General features: G+C 50.3%; 7 protein-coding genes across 7 annotated transcripts; 3 read left to right on the top strand and 4 right to left on the bottom strand.

Moving 5' to 3' along the window:
• Positions 1-3727: 3727 nt before the first annotated feature.
• Positions 3728-5240, bottom strand: M438DRAFT_31201 (Malate/L-lactate dehydrogenase). Its single transcript, XM_029902506.1, has one exon. It carries the CDS (start codon positions 5009-5011, stop codon positions 3929-3931), a length of 1083 nt encoding a protein of 360 aa, XP_029759541.1. The 5' UTR covers positions 5012-5240; the 3' UTR covers positions 3728-3928.
• Positions 5241-5450: 210 nt separating this feature from the next.
• Positions 5451-7685, top strand: M438DRAFT_320370 (dihydroxy-acid and 6-phosphogluconate dehydratase). Its single transcript, XM_029902875.1, has 3 exons — positions 5451-6103; positions 6150-6527; positions 6580-7685. Exons 1-3 carry the CDS (start codon positions 5471-5473, stop codon positions 7381-7383), a joined length of 1815 nt encoding a protein of 604 aa, XP_029759540.1. The 5' UTR covers positions 5451-5470; the 3' UTR covers positions 7384-7685.
• Positions 7686-8401: 716 nt separating this feature from the next.
• On the top strand, positions 8402-9122 carry M438DRAFT_406317 (uncharacterized protein; the record flags this gene model as incomplete). The annotated part of the gene is made up of 3 exons (XM_029909838.1): positions 8402-8595; positions 8658-8912; positions 8969-9122. The coding sequence occupies 3 exons, from the start codon at positions 8402-8404 to the stop codon at positions 9120-9122; spliced, it is 603 nt and encodes a 200-aa protein (XP_029759539.1).
• Positions 9123-9260: 138 nt separating this feature from the next.
• Positions 9261-10484, bottom strand: M438DRAFT_31176 (uncharacterized protein). The gene is made up of 3 exons (XM_029902490.1): positions 9958-10484; positions 9658-9895; positions 9261-9606 (listed from the first exon to the last, which is right to left on the bottom strand). Exons 1-3 carry the CDS (start codon positions 10325-10327, stop codon positions 9375-9377), a joined length of 840 nt encoding a protein of 279 aa, XP_029759538.1. The 5' UTR covers positions 10328-10484; the 3' UTR covers positions 9261-9374.
• A 461-nt stretch (positions 10485-10945) lies between these two features.
• On the bottom strand, positions 10946-12749 carry M438DRAFT_320364 (putative zinc metallopeptidase; the record flags this gene model as incomplete). Its single annotated transcript, XM_029902874.1, has 2 exons — positions 11442-12749; positions 10946-11213 (listed from the first exon to the last, which is right to left on the bottom strand). The coding sequence occupies exons 1-2, from the start codon at positions 12383-12385 to the stop codon at positions 10946-10948; spliced, it is 1212 nt and encodes a 403-aa protein (XP_029759537.1). The 5' UTR covers positions 12386-12749.
• Positions 12740-14541, top strand: M438DRAFT_346299 (DUF1776-domain-containing protein). The gene is made up of 3 exons (XM_029905637.1): positions 12740-13304; positions 13361-13524; positions 13576-14541. The coding sequence occupies exons 1-3, from the start codon at positions 12971-12973 to the stop codon at positions 14275-14277; spliced, it is 1200 nt and encodes a 399-aa protein (XP_029759536.1). The 5' UTR covers positions 12740-12970; the 3' UTR covers positions 14278-14541.
• Positions 14483-15347, bottom strand: M438DRAFT_31173 (uncharacterized protein). The gene has a single exon (XM_029902486.1). It carries the CDS (start codon positions 15218-15220, stop codon positions 14723-14725), a length of 498 nt encoding a protein of 165 aa, XP_029759535.1. The 5' UTR covers positions 15221-15347; the 3' UTR covers positions 14483-14722.
• Positions 15348-16834: the final 1487 nt, after the last annotated feature.

Below are 16834 nucleotides of genomic sequence, written 5' to 3'. Positions count from 1 at the left end.
AGATGAGGAGCTCGAGCGACGTCTATCGTGGGCCCGGCAGATGATTATACAGAACCCTTCGTTGTGCTCCAGGTCTTGTCAATTGCCTGGTCTGCAGGAGGAGTCTCGATAGCCAACTTGCTACCGGACCTATTCTTTTGCTTCGATGAAATTCCTGAGGACATATCGGCGTACGGAGTCGCGATCCGAGAGTAAACGCTCTATACAAGTCTCGCAGTTGAGAGTTCAGATCTAAGCTGGACTGCTGGTTGGAAATTTCGGCGAACAGCACCTCCTGGGGTCTGAAATCATGAAATTTGGACCACGAAATGTCAGTATATGAGATACGATATGGAGCATACAATACAAGACTCAAGATCACACGTTTCCCAGCAGCCAGGTTGCTGGATTACAGAGCTAAAGACCGAAGATTGCCATTGGCTCCATACAAGAGCCGCAATGTGTTGCTTCCACCTTATGCTACGTGCACATTCTTGCGTCAACCTCTAGTCCAGCCAGATACATTACCCACGATCTACGAGCTATACTGTCAAACGCAGGAAGTTGAAGACACAATGGGATGCAAGAATCGCGTGATTCCGACATTCCGTGATATTACGACTTTTGCTAGGTGTCAGGTGAGGCTGAATCAACCGCCCGGATGAATCAGAATATCTCCTGTCCACGAAAATTGCATACGGACGCAATCGGTATGCAAGTTCTACTTCAGCATGAAGTGTAGCTATAAAGTTGAGATCTGTTTCCTACGACATGACCATATCGCAGCAAAACTACAGCACATCAACACACAAACCCAGCAATCAACTTTTTAACACTCCCCAAATTTGATACATCAAATGTCGAATTGGGATCAACTTTACGATCTGGAACCTCTTCTCCACACGCCCCCCACAAACTCCTCTACAAAACAACATTCCTACTTCGCCTCCAAACCCTCAAGACACTACGATTCAGACGTCTCCTCGGTCAGCAGTGTCGAAGGCGTCGACGATTTTGACAGCCCAACCTGGTGGGACATTCTCGATCACGAACAAGAGGTTATCCAACGCTACAAGAAGTTCCTTCGCGGACAGTTGCACCAGGGCCAAGGCTGTGAGCAGCGGCAAAAAGCCGAACCTGAGATCGCGATGACAAGGATCGAGGGTACTTTTGCTTGAGATCCCGGTCGCTATCAAAGAAGCATAACCTAATCAAATGTCACAGCTAAGAGCAGGCCTCTATCAGCCAAGAAGACGATATCTTTGCCAAAGCGATGCAAGGAGAAGAGCAGTAGTCACGCACATATTGTCGAAGTCATGCAAGACTCACATGATCTGGCTGGACCGGTCGAGTTTTGCTTCTGGTCGATGAATGGACAGCCTTGTCAATGTGGAAAGTGTTGAGCCAAATTAGTTTCCTGATGCTTCTCAAGGCGATAATGGTACGAATAAGAAATTAGGACATGGAATGATTAATGAGCGAACACTATCAACCAACTACTTGTCTAAAAGATCTAGCGATCTGTAAAGATGTAAATCTTGATCCAGAGTCATTCGTGTGCATTGTGGTTATGAGGCACGGCTTTCGTGTCGATGTTCAGCATGCTAGTGATGACAGGGTCACAAATTTGACGTGCGGACTTGGTCATCTCAAAGTTGCGACTTCCTCACATCCGCGTCGATCTCCTTGGTCTCGATCATCGGACCCTTAGGAACGGCACATAACTTGGCGCCAACTAATTAGTGGGTACCGGCAATAAGCATCAATGTTAGTTCTCTACACCCTCAAAGGAGCACCGAGACATTCCAATTTCGCGAAAGAGCTTGCGTGAAAAGCAGAAGATAAGGAAGGCACAGAATGACGAAGCGAAAAAGCAGAGGAAATCAGGTTTTGACAACCCACTTCCTGAGAATCAAATTCTGTTTGGCAACTTGACCATCTAGCATTAATGAAACAAACGATGTTGACATCCTCCCAAATTTGCTGTCTGAAACCCCTTGACCTTGCTTTTGGCCCGTAATCGTACATATCCTCCCTTCCGATCATCCCATTACAACGCCCGTAGAAGCAGAGATCATTATCGTAAAAGTCGTGTGGTCGTAAAAAGCGTGATCGTCATTTCGACGCGCGCTGAGTTTTGTTGTTGATAGAGCAGGTCCGGTGGTCATACTCTACTCATCGTCGATAGCAGATGCCTCCTCGGACAAAGACTCCATGGACCATCGGCGCTTAATATCGTCGAAGCCCTCAACGGATTCTCGTCTGGATGAACCGATTGGGATGGTGTGTCGTGTGCTTGAGTGTCTGTCTTGGCTGTTGTTGCGTACGCCTGCCGAGGTGGCTGTGGTATCGGGTGTCCAACCCTTGTAGGACTCGGCAAAGGAGTCCACAGACTCGATGCTGTGTCGTCGGTCGTTCAGAATCTCAGAAACAAAACGAACATGTCTGGAAGGAGGAGTTAGCAACAAATTCATGTGGCATCAGACCCAGAAAGAACTTACTTGACAGGTCGTAATGAAGAGCTTGCCGTTGTTGGTGAGAGGGATTCTTGCGAATTGGTTGTGTGCATAGTAAGAGTTGCAGGCATGTTGATGTATTTGGTGGTGTATGAAATTAGACCTTGATGTAGAGATGCGACTGGAAGACGAGCTGGACAGCTATAAGTATTCTTTCCTTGCTGCAAAGTTCTAGAAACCCGATGACGGTGGGTAACTTTCTTGGGGGCCCGATCGAATTTGAGCCGCGCAATCGCCTTGGTGAAAGTAGGGAAAAGAGGAGAAGATTCGCACAGTTGCTACTTGCGAAACCGTAGTCAGGCCGGTGGTGTGATGATAGTTGACAATTGCGGAGAAGTACGGGAACATAAGGCTGCATATGCGAGAGTCAGGTACCAACAGTCAGCCTTTATCAGGCGAGTGATGCAGAAAACCCTAGCATGGATCGCAGAATGGGTGTGTATCGAGCCTGTACTTGAGCACATCTTGTCCAGGGATCATGATCCGTGTGTCAGAGTGGAGAAGTGGTCGTGCAAAAATGAGGCTCTTCGGGAGCTAAACTCTATAGCATCGTGGCCCTGTTGATCGCGGCGACCTACCACATCATTTACTGTGGGTTGAAACACTCATGATGTTCGCATGGCGACGATCTGGTGGCCCTAGAGCAGAGAATTTAGGGATGAAGTCACTAAGTGATTGGGAATGTTCTACACCAGGCTGTTGGTGTCCTGCCAAACATCATGGTTTTGTGCGCCACTCGTATTGCTTGGGCAATTCATCAAAGTGGGACCGGGGAAGGCAGGAGGAATTCGGAGAGCCGGACCAAAGATACGTTCGGCGCATGATCGTTCGCAGGTATCGAAGCTGGGCGCGATGATCGTGCAATCGTCCTATCGTGTTTCTTGTGCCATTCGGCAAAAGAAAGCAAGCCCCTTGGGGTAAGAAGGCGCCTGTCGTCGCAGGAGCATCACATCTTTGAACACTCATACGTTTGACAGTCGCCTTTCGATGATCGTGGATGCTGTCCGTAGGTATCACCAGTTTCAACGTCATGTCAGAGCGCTGGAAGTGATGGACGAAACTTGCGGAAGAAAACTTGGGTTGTTTTCGGAAGCAGCGTCATCGCGAGGGACCGTGCATGACCGACTCAGAACATTCCTCTCATCCTCCACCACACATTTGAGCACTCCACCGTGTTACCTATCCGGACCCTGGTGCCGATTCAAGTGCTTAACACAAGGAGGCTCTTCGTTTAGGTGCAGAAAGATAGCGTAGAAGCTAGGCGTGGTTCTCATACGTGCCCTCATACATTCCCGTGTACAAGCACTGCCACAAAAGCGTGTGCTTTCTTTTCTTATTAGGAAGGTGCAATCGTTGCCCTTATTCCCAGACTCAGTGTCATAGCGACACATCATTGTACAGTGAACGCTGGACGATCGATTGTTAGTCCTCCCCTATTCTTCCCAGCCCGTCACCTTGATCTCCCTCGAGCCAACCCTCCTGGCCTCCTCGTTCAGCGCCTCGATCTCTGCCTCGACATAAGGAATTCCTGATCGACTTCTTTCCTCATGTACCAATTGCTCCAATTCCCCAGGCATGTAAATTCGGTCAACTCCAGCCATCTTGTCAGAGCCGACAACTCGTTGATAGAGGTATTCCATTCTCTCCTTGAAGTCCTCCATGCTCATGAACAGATCCGGTTTGATAGCAACCAGGAAATGTCCAACATCTGCTGGCCGTGAAGGGTCGTAGGGATTAGTGACATGGCCAGCGAAGGCAGATCCGGATAGGACTCCGCTGAAGACATCCATCATAATGGCCAGTGCGCTACCTTTCGGACCGCCCATGGGAAGCATGACTCCCTCAAGAGCCGCCGATGGGTCGTCCGTCTGTCGGCCTTCGGCATCTAGTGCCCAATCTTTTGGTATTCTCTCACCACGGCGCTTCGCTTTATAAATCTTGCCCCGAGCTGCAATGGACGGCGCCATATCCAGAATAAATGGATGTTCGTTTCCTGGAGCTCCACAAGCGATAGGTGATACTCCCATGAGCTTTGACTTTCCTCCCCAGACCGGTAATGCTGGAGATGAGTTGGTGAAAACAAGAGATATGAGACCGGCGTCCAAAGCCTGCTGGACCACCCATGCCGACATCCCGAAGTGATTGGAATGTTTCACCGACACCATGCCGATACCGAATACCTTGGCCATATCAATCGCCTTAGCCATACCAAGTTTCGCAGAGACAAATCCGAATCCGTTCTTGCCGTCGACTTGAGCAACAACAGGAGTAATTTCCTTCAACTCTGGCTCTGCTTTCGGATCTAGCACACCTTGCCTGATGCGAGCCACGTAAGATGGAATTCTGTTGACGCCGTGGGTATCGACACCTCGCAAGTCTGCAGCAACCAGACAATCGGCGACTATTGAGGCATGCTCTGGAGAGACTCTATTCACCTCCAGTATCGACTTGACATATGCATGTGCTTCGGCTGACGGTATCCTGGCCTTTCGAGAGCTGATTTGTTCGTCGGACATTATTAGAACTGAGAAAACGATCTTTGATAATTGGTACTGTGAGATAGTCGCGAAGGCTGCTGCTCGAACTCCAGGATGCCAATTTTGATCAAAAGGCAAGTTTGAACAAGCTGTAAATTGATTGGTGGGGCTTCAATTGCCGGAGTCCGTCCCGAGCTCCGTTAGGTGTCGTACCATAAATCAGCCAGCGAGGTCATGAGAGATCATGTCTTACAGACTCTCTCAAGTAAAAACATACATGGAAGGAGTTATTGCTAAGCCTTTAAACGCCGGAGCAGAAAACAAACACATCATAGAGTGGTATTGCTCGGTTAAAATCATACCGAGCGTCCTGGAGAGAAGTGCGGAGGGGATGTGGGGCGTGCCCAATCACATCACACAATTGATCGATGATGACCACCTCGGTGACCACGATATCTCACCAACTTGTCAGGTTAATCACGAACAAACAACAACAACATGGAAGGTGAGGAGATCAAAGTCGACCCTCAAGATGATTACGATCTCTCGAGACCATTGACGGCCACTACTGGATTACGGCAAGGACTTACATCATATGGCGATGCACACTTCTCCTTGTTCTTACGGAAAGTCTTCATCAAGGCAGCTGGATATGGAGAGGATGCTCTATCAAGGCCAATCATTGGAATTATCAACACACACTCCGGCTTCAACCCTTGCCATGCCAATGTTCCGCAACTGATGGAAGCCGTCAAGCGAGGCATACACCTTCATGGAGGCCTTGCTATCGACTTTCCCACCATCAGCATTCATGAAGCCTTCGCATCACCTACGAGCATGTACCTTAGAAATCTCATGAGTATGGACACCGAGGAGATGATTAAGGCACAGCCTCTGGACGCTGTCGTGGCAATAGGAGGCTGCGATAAGACTGTACCAGCGCAACTGATGGGAGGTATATCGGCAAACAAGCCGATATTACCCCTTGTGACTGGTCCAATGATGCCAGGATCTCATAGAGGTACCCGTGTAGGTGCGTGTACGGATTGCCGAAGCAATTGGGCTGCCTACAGAGCGGGTGAGATTGACATGGAAGACATCGCTGCTGTCAATGATGAGCTCGCACCCACTGTAATTTCGTGCCTCCGTATAGTGATAACCTGCTGACTTTTACCAGTCAGGAACGTGTGGTGTGATGGGAACAGCGAGCACCATGGCCTGTGTGACTGTGGCCCTCGGACTTATGCCCTTTGATGGCGCATCTGCGGCTGCAGTCTCCTCAGCTCGCCTAAGAATTGCAGAACAGACCGGCTCAAACGCAGTCGCGGCGGCAGCCGCCCAAAGATCTCCACAATCGATACTTACTAAGGAATCGTTCCTCAATGCCATTACTGTGCTCCAGGCTATCGGAGGGTCAACCAACGCCGTAGTTCATCTTATGGCCATTGTAAATCGACATCCGCAAGTCGCTGGCTCAATCACTTTGGAAACGTTTGACGAAGTTGGAAGAAAGACGCCGCTCCTCGTTGACCTCAAACCAAGCGGTGATAATTATGTGCGTGATAGTAGCTGTCGATTGTGCCGAGGCTATGCTGACGGGACAACAGATGACAGATTTCCATAATGCTGGCGGCATGCTAGCTTTGCTGCACACACTCAAGCCGCTATTACACCTGGAAGCAAGAACAATCCATGGCAAGACTCTTGGAGAGGAACTTGAAGCCACCCCATTCAAGCCTTTCAAGTATTCGAGCGACCTAATCAGACCGCTCTCGAACCCTCTGTATGCTGAATCTGCGCTTGTAGTTCTGCGAGGCAATCTTGCTCCTCGAGGAGCAGTCATGAAAGCAGCTGCGTCGAAAGAGAGACGTCTACTAAGCCATACAGGTCGTGCTGTGGTCTTCAAGAACACGGCTGATATGGCGCTGCGCATTGATGACCCAGATCTACCAGTGACGAAAGACTCTGTATTGATATTGCAAGGCGTCGGACCTGTCGGAAATCCTGGTATGCCAGAAGCGGGAGTCATCCCAATACCTCGCAAGCTAGGCGCTCAAGGCGTCAAAGACATGTTACGCATGTCAGACGGGAGAATGTCTGGCACAGCTGGTGGCACGATCGTGCTGCATATTTCCCCAGAGTCTGCGCAGCCAGATTCGGTATTTGGATGTGTTGAGGATGGTGACTTGATCGAATGCGACGTTGAGAAGAGGCTTCTTCGGTTGCATGTCTCGGACGAAGAGATCGCAAGACGAATTGCAGTGCGAACAGCAGCTAAGAAGAAGGAAGACTTTACGACGAAGAGAATCCGTGGCAAGCAGCGTGGATATCGTGGTCTCTACGAGCGAAGCGTAAACCAAGCTGAGGAAGGTGCCGACTTCGATTTCCTCACTGCCCTTGGTCCTGCCTAGCTCATACATGAATCATGATTTGACGAGCGCAGTATATCGAATGTCACTTCATAGTCTCATTGGTATTCACAATTTTCCGTGCATTACCTCAACGTCCACACATGGTGTTGGAGTATCTTTAATTCCCATGGCTTGAAGGTATGCCACGCTGTGTAGTGCTGATACTGATGTTCCTGTGATCATGGGAGTCTCGGTAATTCCACATATAACTTCAGACACATGAAGAGCTTCAGACTTCTCTCCAATAGGTGCCATCGATTTGTAAATGACATGTTGGGGTGTTGGCAAAAGAAGATGAAGAGGTCCATCGCAGTTTCTCAAGAGTTTCGGCATCACCCCGAAATGCCTCCTTGGCATCTAAGCTCTGTCTGCCTTAAGAAACCAAGCCACTTTTTCTGCCTTTTCGGTGAAGACAGGGAGTGTGACCGCTCTCCCAGCCGTCTTTCAAAAAGGACCCGACAGTGCAAATCACGGCCGAGTTTTGTCGCAAGAACATCAAGAGCTTGCGCGTCCTCTGAGATTCTAGCGGCATCAATCGAGGCTCTCACAACGGCCTGCGTCTCTCTGATTGGTTGATTTTACGACGAGAGCCTCAATCTGAACTCTTGAGGCTTGACAGTTGCCAGAATCGAGTCAAGTGCGACCCTAAATATAAGCAATTGACGGAAACCGTCTAGACAAGCAACTCGGCCGAAGAATATATGCGGATCAACTTGACGATCGTTCTTGCAGGAGAGACCAAGTTCGGCTGTTAGCAAGAATTAAACCGCGACACTGCCACTTGTTTGGACTTTAGCGACCAACCGCGTGCGAGATCTGATCCCTCCGCTGTGGTACTTTTGCGGAGATACGAGCCAATATGCATGGTAACGTCGAAAGGTAAACAGGTCTGCTGTACCGCAGCCCCCTCATCCTGCGCCAAGATGCAAGACATGCTGCTCCGAGCCATGCATATAAGAATCAATGCTCCCCTCTAAGTAGATGTCGACGTCTTTTGTACACAAAAGCCTCTAGCAAAATGGCCACCTCAACTCCTTCGGACCTCCCAACTAACAGGAAGACCGCTTGGTCTCGAAAGGTCCTCATTCCACTATGGACATTGCAGATTGCAGGCGCGCTTTTAACCATTGGTGGCTGCATGTGGTACCTGGGCGACTACGATGGCGAGTTCGGCTTGTCATATAGCTATACCTCGAATTTGGAAATACACCAGTCAGTATCCTATCTATACCGCAAGACCAAATGTTCACAGTACTTACGAACAATCCCAATAGTCTTTCTCGTGCAACATTCGGATACGTTTCAGCGGTCATTCTGATTTTTCTCTGGGCCATTGCTCTAGCGATCATCGCCTTCCAAATCGTCAGATATCACAGAAAGAATCTCCCTGCCAAAACGATGCTCACTTCGCAATACATCCTCGGTGTTTTCGCGACTATCTGCTTCCTGATCGAGTTCCTTGGACTGTTTGGGATAATCCGCGGTGGATATAAAACGTTCTACGACTTTCTTGGAGTTGTCATTGCCACGTAAGTTCAAGTGCTTTATGGTTGTCGATGAGGACGAGTGGCTAAAGTTTGGACAGATTGACTATCTGGGGCACTATGATATACACCGGTGTCATTCGTCATCGACGCAAGCTGGCAAAGAGAGAGTCCAAGAATACGTATGGCATGACGGACTTTGACGGAGAAGCTGGTCCAGGCAAGAACAACGCAAGAGTCGAGGTTGTCAATTAGAAGTCGAGATGAAGCTTCGAACATGGTTCTAGAGAATGTTCACGCTTCTGCCATGCTGCACGGAATATGCATAAGAAGCTTGCTTGATGGTATCACGATGACAGTTCGTTATTAACGACAGTAGTTTAATCATAATGCGTTGCCTCCTGTCTCTATCGTTGCTATCAGGATGAGCGCGAATGCTCGGACACATATGTCAGGCCAGGGTATCTAAACAATTAATCCTCGGAACAGAAAGGGAACGACTCCGCTCTAAACATCGGAGTTTTTAGGTCTAACGTCGGAGAGTTCTACCGATGTAGACTCGTGGGTGTGGCTCTTGAGCAATTTGCCGTTGCGGGTGGACAAGTTCCCATAGAGGCCCAGCTTGGTCTCGGTAATCCATTCACGGAGTTTGATCAGGAAGTGGACGATGACGAAAACCACAACTGCAGCGGCCAAGATACCGATACAAGCTCCTGCAATTAGACCTCTTCCATTCCGACTATTCGACTCGTTAGCATTGGCAGAAGTAAACTGGCGGAAAGGTACCTACGGGTCCAAGAATGGGTAAACGTAGAAGTTTTGGGTCGAGTGCGTGAGGTATGCAAGTCCAAGGTAAAGCGCCAGCAAAATAACCAGAGGCAAAATGTTCAACCAAGGATGCGGAAGCGTACGCGGGATCACAATCTCGCCAAACGCCATGACAGAGTTGAGTGCATGTTGAGAAATATTCGACCAAGTCGTCCATTCATTGGCAAATGCTCCGTTGGACAGAGCACCCCAGAAGACAGCTTATCAGAAAAGAGTCAGCGTTGGCCTTTGCTGTATAACGATTTTATTGCAACGCCCTTACCGGTTACGACAAATGGAAATACTGTGACGGTGGCATAGAACACAGAGTGCAGCCATTGAAGAGACCTAGGCCATTTCTGCAGCCAGGATTCGCCGTAGAGCCAGAAACTTGCCGAGTGTGCGCAGGAGACGGCGTAGTAAAATGCGAGACCCCAGTATCCCAATACCGTGAAGTAGCTGAAGGATCGACCTGCATCGCGACTGCCTTCATGTCCAAGACTGATAAAGATGACGATGAAGGCGTAAAAGGCGACAATGGCGCGCCATATCGCGAGTTGAAGAGGTGAGAGGAACCAGGATGTCGCGAAGCGCGAGGTGTATTCGTTCGTAGTGGCGAGGCGGTAGGGCTCCCGCACCAATCTGTCAAACATCGTGTCTCGGCAACTCCAAAGAATCCGCGTCCAGATAATGTATACCGAAGCCTTGCAAGCAAGGGAGAGAAGAATGCCTTATGCCAGTCGAGGAATATTTGATTCGAGGCAATAAAGAGGATGGGAAAATATCGAGTAAATTAGACGACGATAATCGATCACGGTTAAGCGATCAACGAGCGGGAAGCACATCACTTTATTTATATGAACCCAAATAGCGCCTCGCGGCCTGGAAGCCTTATTTTTTGAGTTCGCAACCACGTTTTTACTGGTCATCAGATCCGATCATAATCTTCCTAATACTGAAACACATGTTTGGGTTGTTATAGCTATCGGTAGAGACGAGAACCTTGGGCGAAGTCAGGTGGGTGAGAACGGATGGGCTGCGGCATTCAAAATTAACTACGAACTCTACTCGTCACGCTACACGAATCGATCAATGCGTCAATATTTGTATTGACTTGCTACAGCGCTTTGTTTGAAGGTGGAAGCAATGTTTTCCTTGCTGTCGCGGTACAAAGAGAATACGGCGCCTTCGAAAGTGTGGCGGGCCGTTGTGCTAAAACTGTCATAAGCAAGTCACCATGTTTCATTCATGCTTCTTCGCTTCATCATCCTTCACGAGCGATCCTTCATCAGACCGCAGAGTGTGCAACACCACCACATGTGCTCCACAAAGGTCCCGCACTCGCGACAATGCCATCCCGGGGTTTCTTTCTTAGCCTCCCTTTTATCTGCGTATGCTGGCGTTGGTTGCCCATTGTTTTTGCGGCCGACAGTGCCAGAGGGAGCAGGCGAAACCATGAACGCTGGGCGCTCCACACCGCAGGCATCACATGCCAAATGCGTCTGCAAGTTGATACAAGTGCACACTTGACATGCCCAGCTGCCGGACTTAGGTGGCGGGTGTAGGATGGGCTTTTATGCAGGACCCTCATTCTCATCTTCATCGTCCCCGGTCAGGTCGATGAAGGGCGTATCCTTTCTGTCCATCGTTTGGAGTGGTGGCTTCGTTGGAGGAGGAACTTTGTTGAGAGTCTGATCATCATCATCGTCTATGGAGAGCGGACGCTTTCGGGAGTGACCATCTTTGAGACTTTCCTGCAGTGCCCACTCCAGTTGTTCTTCCTCGTTCCGAGGTGCATCACCACCAGTCAAATCTGGTCCTGTCGTGGCAAGACCATGCTCTTTAGACCAGGTCAAACCACCGGTTGGTGAAGGTGTGCTGAAAGTGCCCTTCATTTTCTGTGCTTCTTCTTCCTCCATCAGATCCATCAATGCCTCGGCAATAGCGCGATTGTTAGCATCGTCTTCTTCTGCCTTGGTCTTGAATGTGTGTCTGCCGGCTTGTTCTGCCAGGTTGTTGGCCTGAGCGGTACCGGATGCGCAACCGCGATCAACAGTAGCCCTTCGATCTGCTGCATCCGCCAGAATCTTGCGAAGATCTGCTCCTTGAGGTACTCTCTTTCCACCAACAGTCCTGCCAGATCCCTTTTGGAGTACTCGGCGCTTCTCCGCATTGGCGCGTGCCAAACGCCTCATTTCATGCTGTGGAGGCACGGGGCCACCACCGAGCTTCTTACCGCCAGTCAAGAAACCTTCACCAGTGTAGCCTCTGAGGACAAGGGTTTCGTGGTCGTCTCTGAGCTCGTCCCAGAGAGCGTGGAAATTGGAGTCATGGTCGCCGAAGATGATATGAGACAGCTCGTGTAGAAGCGTGTCGACGCATTCTTCAATTGGTAGGAAGGTTCCCGGGTTATGTGTATAGCGAAGGCGTACACAGATCTTGAAGGTCTTGTTGATATTCAGGCCCAGTAAGCGCTGATCATCAGGGAGGAACTCAGTCAGGACCTTGACCTTCCAAGAGCGCTTCCTCATGAGAGGCTTGACGAGAGATGCTATCTTTCGCAGGCGGAGAAGTGCTTCCTCGGGCTGGGGACAGTCCATAAGATGTTCGTAGGAGCCAAAAAGCGAATCATGTTCTTGAAAAGACGACGGATATGATTTTTGGTGGTTCGAAGGACCACCAATCCTGATGTTGTTACCACCAGGAAACATTGTGGCTTTGAAAAGTGTCAGTGTCTCTTCGCGGCGCAGAAGGAGTCAGTGGTGAGAAGCGGTGGTGCAAGAAGCTGATTGCTGCTGTGAACGTGCACCTGTAGCAGGATCAGTGACTCTCAGAAAGTGCATTCACAGCGTGCCAGGGTCTTTTCGATTCCATCACGTTGAGATACAATGCTTGGTGTTGAGTTGTTACAACACGACAAGGGCCGGTTGAAGTTATTTGAGACTTCGTAAGCAGTGGCGAGGCCGCACAACACACGACCAACCTAGATGGAAGGCGCCAAGACGACTACGACGATGGATTGCGTGTTAGCAGTCTCAGGCATTTTTTGGAAACGCGCTCTACGGGTGTAAGGCAAGTGCTTTGCTTATGAAGATCAACGATTCACTGCGAGAAGAGCAGGAGTGCAGGTTCATGGCAGGGCAGGGCCGGGTTGGCATCGAAGAGATTAATTGAGACAAGCACTCGGCAGAGTTGCCCTGTTCGAGACCCCGCATCATACCATGACGGTGTTTTCTGAACCAAGTCGCGACACCTGAATTTATCAAAGCTGCACACGACAACATCGGCATCCAAACATGACTGATGCGCAATTCCTATTTGACTCGGCGCGACAGCAATACAACGACTTCGCGGGAGGCGTGGAAAGACATTTCGAGAATGTCGCGACACAATTGAAAGACTGGCTACCCGAGCAAATGCGCCCTCGTCCGCCTCCGCCACCACGCAGACTCACTCCTGCAACTTACTGGAACCAAGTAAACCGCTGGGTTTCGGACAACACCGCACTGAGTGCTGGTATCCTTGCTTTCGTGGGTACTGGTGCTGTACTGGTTTTCATACAAAGAACCACACATGTGAAGAAGAGAAGAGCTAGGAAATCCAACGGCGGTGCAAGAACAGAGGCTGTCGGTATGTTGGAGCCGTACAAATGTTGTGGGAAAGAACACACTGAACTCATGTCGCAGTACTTGCTGGTTCTCCGACCTCGCCCTTGACCACTGCCATAGCCTTGGACCTCGAGCGTCGTGGTTTCATTGTCTATGTCGTGACGAGCAATACCGAAGATGAAACCCATATTCGCAAGCAGTCTCGTGTAGACTTGCTTCCCTTCAACCTCGATGTTCCTAATGTGAGTTTTTCTCGATGGTCGACACAAGACATTCTGACCGACCTTGCGCAGCCTGGCGAAGCTGAGGGCCAGATGCAACGCTTCCATCATTTCCTATCTCGCCATCATCATGCCTTTGAAGGCGCCTCTTCGCATCGTTTGACGCTAGCTGGAGTCATCCTCGTCCCAGATATCTCATCAGTAGCGGCAGGATCAATCTTACAGCTTTCGCCAGAAGCCTGGTCAACAGCTTTGAACGCCAAAGTCCTGCACACTATTACCGTCGCGAAGTACATGCTTCCCCTTGTAACAGAGTTCAAGAGCCGGATACTTCTACTCACACCGAATGTTGTCTCATCGCTACGACCACCTTATCGTGCCATCGAAAGTACAGTCTCCTCGGCGCTCGGCGCATTTGCTTCCTCCCTATCATCAGAGCTCAGCCTCCAAGGGCTGCACGCTTGCCACTTCAAGCTTGGAAACATCGAGATTGCCGGCAGCAAACAGAAAAAGGATGACAGCAAGAGAGTCAGGGGTACATCGATACGGAAACTGCACGAGTCGATATTTGATGCGTTGCACAGCAGCAAACCCAGTCGTACATGGCACGTTGGCAGGGGCAGCTTGATCTATGAGCTGATCGGATCGTGGATCCCTGGTGGAGTTGTGAGTTGGATGATGGGATTGCAGCAGGTCCCCAGAAACGACGATCAGCAAACTCCTGAATCCGACGATTCATCAAGCGATCGATCAATTACTTGGGAGAAGGTCTAGGAGTCAATTTCTTCCCTCATGTTCGGCTCGTAGACAAGCTCTCTCTTGCAGAACAGCAGGCTCTTTCTCGGTTGGACGAGGACTGGTGATGAATGTGGTAGTAAACGGGCAGCAGAGAAATAATGAAATGGTTCGTCGACGACCAAGATTGGAAGGCGGGTCCCAGACGCAGGGACGCTGAGCAGTCCGTCCGGGATGCAACGTTACAACGGTAGTACATGCTGTGAAATGACGATTGAAGACATGGTCAATCTATTCTCGAACATCTGCTTGTTTGCGTGGTAAAGTGCCTAATCACCTACATCGAACAGGCCGAATCAGGAGAGGTGTTGTTGCGACTGCGCACGAGAGTCTTGTCAAAGCAAAACAAAAGTGGGGTTGAAGCCGAGGCTCAAGCCAACCAAGCCACTCTTCGAAGACGTGGAAAGCACACGAGTGATGGCAACTACAAAGCATGGCCAGTGCAAGCGAAGACGGTTTGCTCAGCCTGCCAATTGACGTAGAAGAGAGACCGGGGGATAGTGGAAGATGGTTGAATTGAGATTGTTGCTATGCGGGCAACGCAACCAAAACAGACATTGCACAAACGGGCAGAGGGATGAACCATGAAGGTCTCCCAAGCGCACGGCAAAAGAGAGGACCGTTTTCCAGGGTCCCGTACAAAATAGAGCGGCGCCGCAAGGTTATTATTTGTAGCAAAAGTCACGGGGGACGACCGTCTCTCCGTCTTGGTAGATTTGACTAGCCTAATCAACGCATCGTATTCCACCGCCGTCCTCTGCTTGACGGGGCTTCGTGCTGTTTTGCATCTCTTCGCACCTTCCACATCCACGACGCCTTGTGTTGTGTTGTTCTCCTTCGCGCTGTACTCACGCTCCTTTGCATCTAAGCGGCAACCTTCATAGCGTCTCATCGCCACGCTCTTGGCTCGACGGCAGTTCATCTTGATCTTCCAATTCCACTCCTTTTCTACTGCACCCCGCGAATACGAATTAGCCAGCACTCTAGTCGACCTCGTCCCTGCACGCAATCTTTCTATTTTGACGACATTTGATTCGTTCTATGCACCTGTCTTGGCCGCCGGCGACACTCACCCTTGCAGAAAATAAAGACATTGCCGACTGCATTGTAGGGCACCCAATTAACACTTTCTGGAAGAGCAATTAATCTGGAACCCCACTCATTCCCTGGCAAACATGGCCAAGCGACCACAAAACCTCGATCTGAGCGGTGCGAGAGGTCACGACCGCCTTCCCAGTCGCACCCGCCCAAACTTCCACATGGACCTACCGTCGCCTCGAGCCGGTGAAATCCCGCCGGCTCTGTCTCCCCTCGATGCCTTCGCCCTGCACTCTCGCGCCCTGGCTAGGAAACTGGAAGAGAGCTCTAAGGCCGGAAGACGCATGAGCAGGCTGCCACACCAGGACATCGCCGACGAACTTGCGAAACGACCCGGCTACTTCAGATCGGTTTCGAGCGGAGTTGAAAGTCTGTACGACGAGGATCAAGAGGAGGACGAGGATGACTATGACGAGGAAAGATACCAACCACCACGGTTACAGGCTCAGACACCGAACGGTGCCGTGTACCGCCCTGTATCGCATTATCCTATGCTAGGCAATGTTGTCCGAGACGACCAAGACATTCCCAATGTTCCCGCGCCTATCAAGGAAGCAGAGACTGAACACGAAGAGAAGGGATATTTTGGTATCGAGGTTCCGCGTTCCTCTTCTCCGGAGCCCTTTGACTCGCGAAACATCAAGAACGACGAAGCCTCTCCCGCCTTACCCAGTCTCACCAGTAGCATCGATTCAATCCAGTCTTCGCAACCCAGGACTTTGACTAATGAATCATCCAAGAGACAAGACAACAGCCTTGCGCTACCGAGATCACCTGTTCATCCAAGATCAGCACGTAGTATCGCGAGCATCCGATCTGTTATCGACAGTGCTGAGGAGGACAATGGTAGCCCCTCTGGCTCACTCGAGGTGGGCCCATCTAGGAAGGCTCGTACTCCTTTCAGTCCGGAAATGCTGCCTGTTTCTCGTTCTCCTTCCGCTTTGTCTGAATATTCCGTCGCTTCAGATCTGCCCCGACCCTCTTTCAACTTTTCAAGACCTCGTGGCAACTCGACCACTCGGCCGGGCGCCGAGAACAAGCTCTCTGTAGATACTCATCGTGCTCTCGAACGCCAGGCATCCAACGACTCTTCCGTATTCCAGACCGTCAGGAGCGCAAACTCCAACCAGACTATGCGAGTCAGGGCGCCTGTTGAACGTCAAAACTCAGATAGCGCAACTGATATCTCAGGCGCACTGTCCGACAGAGATTGCTTCAGCGGCGAAGAGACACCCATTGTCCAACCAGGTCCGGGCGCACCATCTTACGTATATTCCAAGTACTCGTTGCCTCGTGGTCGTATGCTTGACAGAGATTCGGTCGAAGCAGCCAGGGCCTCGTGGGCTCAACATCAGTTCAAATGGGAACAACAGCCAATGGGGCTGGAGCCAAAGATAGTCGAGAGCCCTCTACCCAGCCCGAACTTGGAGAACCCCAT

The sequence above is a fragment of the Aureobasidium pullulans genome (assembly GCF_000721785.1).
Source record: "Aureobasidium pullulans EXF-150 unplaced genomic scaffold scaffold_11, whole genome shotgun sequence".
NCBI classification, from domain to species: Eukaryota; Fungi; Ascomycota; class Dothideomycetes; order Dothideales; family Saccotheciaceae; genus Aureobasidium; species Aureobasidium pullulans.
Note: the sequence above shows the minus strand (reverse complement) of the source record. Positions and strands in the feature narration are given on the sequence as shown.

Coding starts and splice junctions, on each gene's coding strand:
- M438DRAFT_31201 (XM_029902506.1), bottom strand. CDS start 5,011: ATGTCCGACGAACAAATCAGCTCTCGAAAGGCCAGGATACCGTCAGCC.
- M438DRAFT_320370 (XM_029902875.1), top strand. CDS start 5,471: ATGGAAGGTGAGGAGATCAAAGTCGACCCTCAAGATGATTACGATCTC. Junction 6,104..6,149: donor ATGATGAGCTCGCACCCACT/GTAATTTCGTGC, acceptor GACTTTTACCAG/TCAGGAACGTGTGGTGTGAT. Junction 6,528..6,579: donor AACCAAGCGGTGATAATTAT/GTGCGTGATAGT, acceptor ACGGGACAACAG/ATGACAGATTTCCATAATGC.
- M438DRAFT_31176 (XM_029902490.1), bottom strand. CDS start 10,327: ATGTTTGACAGATTGGTGCGGGAGCCCTACCGCCTCGCCACTACGAAC. Junction 9,896..9,957: donor ATTTCCATTTGTCGTAACCG/GTAAGGGCGTTG, acceptor TTTTCTGATAAG/CTGTCTTCTGGGGTGCTCTG. Junction 9,607..9,657: donor GTTTACCCATTCTTGGACCC/GTAGGTACCTTT, acceptor CGAGTCGAATAG/TCGGAATGGAAGAGGTCTAA.
- M438DRAFT_346299 (XM_029905637.1), top strand. CDS start 12,971: ATGACTGATGCGCAATTCCTATTTGACTCGGCGCGACAGCAATACAAC. Junction 13,305..13,360: donor TGCAAGAACAGAGGCTGTCG/GTATGTTGGAGC, acceptor CTCATGTCGCAG/TACTTGCTGGTTCTCCGACC. Junction 13,525..13,575: donor TCAACCTCGATGTTCCTAAT/GTGAGTTTTTCT, acceptor GACCTTGCGCAG/CCTGGCGAAGCTGAGGGCCA.
- M438DRAFT_31173 (XM_029902486.1), bottom strand. CDS start 15,220: ATGAACTGCCGTCGAGCCAAGAGCGTGGCGATGAGACGCTATGAAGGT.